The sequence below is a fragment of the Diprion similis genome, chromosome 14 (genome assembly GCF_021155765.1).
Source record: "Diprion similis isolate iyDipSimi1 chromosome 14, iyDipSimi1.1, whole genome shotgun sequence".
NCBI lineage: Eukaryota > Metazoa > Arthropoda > Insecta > Hymenoptera > Diprionidae > Diprion > Diprion similis.
In genome coordinates, this window is record NC_060118.1 from 9,336,977 (window position 1) to 9,343,051 (window position 6,075).

The following is a 6,075-nucleotide window of genomic DNA, read 5'->3' on the forward strand; positions in this document are numbered from 1 at the left end:
TGAAAACCTTGTGTGTAACGCTAATGATCGACGCGGGCTGAATTTGACGAGGCCAATGAAGCGCAATGCGTATAATCATAGTATCTGATTGCGGGAGCTTTTATCGTATCGAATGACTGTTTTCGCAATGTGATCGACTTGATTTCGAAAATAATGTCAGCTCGTACAATCTTGGTGTGTAAATAATGGACGTCATTTTTTCGAACGGCATCTGGACAATCGGTTTTTAAGCTTTGTAGTGCCGTTCAGCTCAAAAAAGTTTTTTGGTCAACATGACTGATGTCAGAAAACTGGAACCTGAACACATAGAAATTGATATCTGCAAGTATCTGTTCGAGATTTAGTATCACTGATACTTCAATACATGTCCCGTTAAAAATGGTGTGTAAAACTTTTCATTTTCATCAGTTTCGACACTCTGCAACTTAACGAGAGAAGGAACCTCAGAACGAAACGAAAAGGAAGTATCCAAGTAATCCCTGTGCAAGATGCAGTAGCAAAATCGCAGATATTGATCCATCCGAGCGGATTCTAATGGTTTAAATAAGTAACCGAGTACTCTTCGTTAAGCATTCTCAATCTGACTATGTAATTACAATTTGTCACAATCATTGATCGGTATACAGCTCTCCGTAAAAAGTAGAAAAGTTCAACACTTCTCATCACACTCAGTTATCAAGGGTGGTGCACAGTCACTGTGACGTATGCCGAAGCTGAAGTTTGGCGCACACTTGTGACACTTGTAGCAGTACATGTACTTCGGACCAGGACCACAAGTCTTAAGGCTCCCGGTATGTCGAGGCCCAAGGCTGAACCTTGGGGCCCGGGGTCTTATCACGTCTAGGTTCGTCAGGCCCTTAGGACCCGGACTACCGTCACATTTGGTCCCGCAGGGTCGAGCTCCGCTGAAAAATTTAAATGATTTTAGTCTTTGGGGATTGAGTCTTTGGACTCGGGACATCATGCTCGCCTATTTACAATGTGAAACAAGGCGAAGCCGTCTTGTAGGGTATCCGACATCCCAACACGGGAGGCAGCTGGTATGGTCCTGGAGTGACGCCAGCCGTCCTGGGGTTCGTTCTTCCGCTGATTGTGAATATTGGCGAACGTGGACTATCCGGGAGTTTGTATGGTCCCGGGGTGCAGGATTTACCTGATAGAAAAGGGGAACAAAGTATTTAAACGCTGAACGCGGCTTTCAAATTTCTTTAACAGCTTCCAAGCTCACTCGTTGACGTTGCTCGGGCCCCGAAAGAGAATGCCGGGGGCCTTGGTGGACTGGTGACGTAGTACTTTGGCCCAGGACCGTTGCATGGCATTCCCGACGTCTGCCTGCCCCGGAAGGAAAAGGCGGGATTTCGGTACCTCGTTACATCATGGTGAGGATATCCGGTCAGCGGCGGAAGCAGGTAACGCGCTGGACCCGGGCCTAGGATTAGGTAACATGATCGTCAAGTTAAAAATCATCAGATGTGATTAAACACGGAATTTGACTCCGAATGTTGTTCAGCTACCAAATTGCGGTGTGGGATTCTATGGGCTAGAATTTGGTATCAATTTAACACTATCTGATGTTGAATTTTCGAAAAGACCATAAAAAATTTGTTTGTATATATACGCGTGTCTGTTATTGGATCTGTCATTTTTGAAAAAATATTATAATTACGAATGATATGTAAAGAAAAATATTATTCGAACTTAAGACCAAAGAACCTAAGGTACATACAGTGTAATTTACGGTACCTTGTGTGATGAGGTTACATGTCTTGATCTGATAGTATCTAGAGTTAGATTTGACAATTTAAAGCTTCATATGTCATAGATTGGAATTGCATGAGCAGGTTGGGTTTGATATTTTTTTTTTTACGGCATGGGCATTGAAGGGTCTACTTTTTGTGGCAGTTTTCGTTCCGTAAAGTGACGCTTTATACGGTAGCGAACAAATTTGCGGAATAAAGTCTTTATTCCACAGTTTTGATGCGCAATTCGAAGTGCGCATCCCAAACTGGCGAATCAAGTAGCTTCGTCGAACAGATCGCGACATAACCTCACTCTTCGTTTTGCTTTTCAATGCCCATACCGTAAAAAATATTGTATGTGGCATGCCCGTAAACCGTTTTTTGGCTCGGATAATTTCAGTACTCGCTTCCGGCTCGCCTTCAGCTCGTCAAGAAATCTTTATCCTTGCTAAAAAAAAACAGGCGGCTTACGGGCATGCCACATAAATAGCTATTATTGGGTGGTACCAATTGGTTTCGATTTCTTGCATATATTGTCGTTTGACTTCGAACGATTTTTTCTTCTGTTGTTTCGACCATTCGGAGAAAAAATCGCGCTGCAACTTCACGCTCTAGTCAAATTCTTATACGACCATCAGCGAGTGTCTCTCTTTTATCTCGAGGTGACCCAAAGCAAAGTCGTCAATTTTACGAGTGCCTGTTCACCGTAACTTTAAAGGTCTAAAGTATATTCGAATACATGGATAAACCAGTGCCAACGCACACACATTTTTTCACATTGAAGTAGCTGGTGCATTATAGATGCGGCAGCTCTCATCGCGACTCTGCGGCAATTTATTCAAAGGCAATTTTATCGGCACCACTCGGTGTTAGCGGGCGGAAATAGCTCTCCTACCTGTATACGCGATATTTTTGGCGATAGAAAGTCGTTGAATAAGCAAATCGAATTTAGTGCTCGTAAATGGCATGCATCGCTTACCTTTGTTGCTGACGCAGCCATTGGACTTCTTGGGTTGCTTTTTAGATGATTCTGAGTTGTCTTTTTTTGATTTCTTTTCTTTCTTTTCTGGCATTATTGGATGGAGAAATTAATCGTGGTTTCTGTTCATACGTTGAATTTAGATTTACGAAAGTCTTGATCCTCGCTTGAAGCTTCACTCCATAATTTCTGACAATTTTGTTATTTTAACCTAAATTATCTGTAATATGACACCGATGCACGCAGGTGTGCAAAATTTGAAGCTCGCGTCTCTCTTGCTGATTTTTATTCATTTTTTTTTGTTTGTTTCATTGCCAGCTCTGACTCACCACGTGACTTTCATCTCGAACTAGGTTTGAAACAGTTCATAAAAACTGATTTGTGCTGTCTTATTGATTCACAATGTCCATTGTCTACAACTACATGAAATTTTTTAATTGCAAGTTGCGCAAAACGCCTTAGTGTTGAAAAATAAATTCCAAATAACAAAGACGAATGTAGCTTGCACATTTTATTGAAGACAAATACATAGACGCGGGACAAAATGTGCACGCATAAATATTAAATATCTTGAGGAATACACTCGAAGTTAATTACTCGTCGTCGTATTCGGTGACGGCCGGTGGTGCGCATTCGCTGTGTTTTACCCCGAACGAAAATTTCGGAGGATTTTTCCCACCGAAGTATTGTGGGTAGTATTGAGGTCCGGGTCCACACGCGGTTCCAAATTTATTTTGTCTCGAGGCCAGCGTGTAGGCTGGAAGTCTGCGCTTAACCAGGTCGTAATTCTGATTTCCGTAGGCCGCAGGACCTGGACTTGAATCGCAGTAGTCCTTTCCATGCCGGCCCGCACTGTGGGGTCGTCAAACGTAGAGCAATAAAATTAAGGGTGGATTCTGGCCAGAAGCATGGTGGTAAAAAAAAAGTGGTAGAAAAGGAAGCTGTAAATGGTTGTGTTCAATTGGCACATTGAGCTTCAACTCGATATCCATTGAAATGAGATAAATCCTTTGAAACCACTCGTATAACTCTGCAAACCTTTAACCTTCTTTACAACTAAACTGCCGTGTGAAAAAATCCCCGGGCATCCTAATCCTAAACCATGATCCATACGTACATTGAAAATGCTCCCAAGGCGGTTTTGTCCGGGACTTTGGGCCCGAGACAGGACGGAATTAGGTAAATGGGGCCCGGTCCATCCCCGGACATGTGATCACTGGTTCGGCTTTTGATCGTGAAGGCCGCTGGTCTCACACTGTGATTCATGGGCGGACATTTCTCCGGACTATAGGCCCCAGGTCCTGGGCCGCTACAGCTCGCCACTGGAAAAATATTGCTCGGTAGTTTAGTCGAGAGTTAAGGGGTTACTCGAGAAACGGAGGCCAACTTTTGGTGCCATCGCGAAAGCCGAGGGAGTAGGCGGGGGCCTTTTGCACTCCGTAGTTAGTCAGGCCCTCTATCTTGTAGCGGGGACCTGGTCCTCCAGCGTAAATATTGGTGCCGACTCGAGTCCTCATCGTGAAAGCAGGGTTGCGATATTTCGACGGATCGTGACCGTTGTAGCCGACAAGAGTGGGCAGCAGATAAGCCGGGCCTGGACCCGCTGAGAATCATATTTTAGAAGGAAATTGGTATTGCGAAGTTGATGATAAAATGTTGGTAGGTGGTAGGTACTCACCCCTCGCCGTGCAGCTGAGCTTCGGTTTTTCCTTGACGTCCATGGTTGTTGTTAAAGTGGTTAAAAATAAGGATGTTCGTAGCAAAATTTGTACAAAAAGAGGTTAAAAAAATTTTACCGTCAACATCGTATGTGTTGACAGTGAAAAGTGAAGACCATACATATGGTCGACTTAGCGTCCCTTTTGTCTTCGACGTGCGAACTGGCCGCGTTAGCCTTGGTTCGATCATTTATAATCCACTGTACCAAGCCCTCAGCAAGCCTCGATCAATAGATTCTCAACTAATCTAATATCGACACTTTTACGCTCGCCACCTGGCTCCATTCTTTAAGTGGAACCACAAATTAGTCACTGGATAGGATAATGGAACCGAGAAATATGGTTATTCGGTTTCACACCCAGTGAATTTCTCCCCCTCATGAAGTTGAGCGTGGCTTCTACGTCAGGCTAAATCCATCCAAGACTTATTATTACTTTTTTGCACGTGGAATTTTTTCGGTATGAAGATTTTCGGTCATTCTCATCATGAGATGTCTGACGAGTGGAAACTCTGACAATAGCTAACGAGGAGAAATGTATTATTGCGCAACCTGAGATCGTTAATCAGCTATTAAACCAATTCCCATTCGCTGTGCTAATGCGAAACATAAAACATTCGGAATCGTGCTAAGCGTCGTGCCGAATGGAGAACTACTCATTGTCAGATATACTTCAACCGCAAACCGAGACAGACCATCAATTCATGGAGTCGTTACTGATAACCATTTTCTATACGACCAGTGGAAGCACCCGTATCAAAATCAGACAGTTACCGAGTCTACGAACACCTGGAGGGTGACATTGAACTGAAGAAGGTGCGAGAATACTCTTCTGGTTTGCTATTTTTTATTATAAAATAATGCGATACCTTTGCAAGGTGTGATTCACTGATTCTGAATCGTTTAGAAATCACTGGAAGTTAAGCTATCCTTTAAAATTGGAAATTGTTTGGAAATCACTTGGGAATTGTCAACGATATCACGTGACAAAAGCTTAACAACATAAATATATATCGGTTTCAGAAGTTTGTTTTAATAATTGTCGTCTCAAAGACGCGGGTTTAGTTTGATAAATTCCTTTCGCAAGAGCATAATAAGAAAAGCGCCTGTATGAACGACGTTCGAAAAATATTCAATTCGAATATCGTGCCGGGTGTTCTTTGATGTCGCTTAGTACGTTGAAATGAAATGAAAGAGAGAAACTGCGGGCTGTAAGGTCTCTCGCCGGGTAATTTTCGTCTAGTATGTTCCTCGAGACGAAAGACTCGCGACATCAGGTGTAGACATCGGAAATCTGCAAAGTGGCATCAATACTGTAGTCATATCCACCATGGGTTTGACAATTTATAACTTTACATAGCTTAGTTAAGAATTATATCTACAGATTAGACTTGACCTTTTTTTTTTTATTTGAAAAAATCGCGTTTGAAAAAGTCTCTCTATCTCGAGGTGACCCAACGAAGTTATAAATTTAACGAGTGCCTGTTCATCGTAACTTTCAAGGTTCAAAGTAAATTCGAATACACTCGCAGTAAGATAACTGGTGCATGTTAGATGCGGCAGTACTTATCGTCACTCTTCGGTAATTTATTCAAAGTCAAATTTTCATTTTTTCTACGTAACTAACAAAAGAAAAAATG

General features: G+C 42.6%; 2 protein-coding genes across 2 annotated transcripts; both read right to left on the reverse strand.

Annotated features, from left to right (window-relative positions):
- Positions 1 to 565: 565 nt before the first annotated feature.
- On the reverse strand, positions 566 to 2,978 carry LOC124415088 (outer dense fiber protein 3B-like). The gene is made up of 4 exons (XM_046896390.1): positions 2,719 to 2,978; positions 1,229 to 1,429; positions 979 to 1,153; positions 566 to 905 (listed from the first exon to the last, which is right to left on the reverse strand). The coding sequence occupies exons 1-4, from the start codon at positions 2,810 to 2,812 to the stop codon at positions 650 to 652; spliced, it is 726 nt and encodes a 241-aa protein (XP_046752346.1). The 5' UTR covers positions 2,813 to 2,978; the 3' UTR covers positions 566 to 649.
- A 264-nt stretch (positions 2,979 to 3,242) lies between these two features.
- LOC124415090 (outer dense fiber protein 3-B-like) lies at positions 3,243 to 4,441 on the reverse strand. Its single transcript, XM_046896391.1, has 4 exons — positions 4,397 to 4,441; positions 4,106 to 4,321; positions 3,836 to 4,040; positions 3,243 to 3,570 (listed from the first exon to the last, which is right to left on the reverse strand). Exons 1-4 carry the CDS (start codon positions 4,437 to 4,439, stop codon positions 3,312 to 3,314), a joined length of 723 nt encoding a protein of 240 aa, XP_046752347.1. The 5' UTR covers positions 4,440 to 4,441; the 3' UTR covers positions 3,243 to 3,311.
- Between the last annotated feature and the right edge of the window lie 1,634 nt (positions 4,442 to 6,075).

Bases quoted from the DNA above. Each gene is read 5' to 3' on its own strand.
- LOC124415088 (XM_046896390.1), bottom strand. From the start codon at position 2,812: ATGCCAGAAAAGAAAGAAAAGAAATCAAAAAAAGACAACTCAGAATCA. The intron at 1,430-2,718 runs GTAAGCGATGCA...ACCTAATCCTAG, and splicing joins TGGCTGCGTCAGCAACAAAG to GCCCGGGTCCAGCGCGTTAC. The intron at 1,154-1,228 runs GTGAGCTTGGAA...CTTTTCTATCAG, and splicing joins GGCCCGAGCAACGTCAACGA to GTAAATCCTGCACCCCGGGA.
- LOC124415090 (XM_046896391.1), bottom strand. From the start codon at position 4,439: ATGGACGTCAAGGAAAAACCGAAGCTCAGCTGCACGGCGAGGG. The intron at 4,322-4,396 runs GTGAGTACCTAC...TATGATTCTCAG, and splicing joins GCTCAGCTGCACGGCGAGGG to CGGGTCCAGGCCCGGCTTAT. The intron at 4,041-4,105 runs GTTGGCCTCCGT...ATATTTTTCCAG, and splicing joins CTTTCGCGATGGCACCAAAA to TGGCGAGCTGTAGCGGCCCA.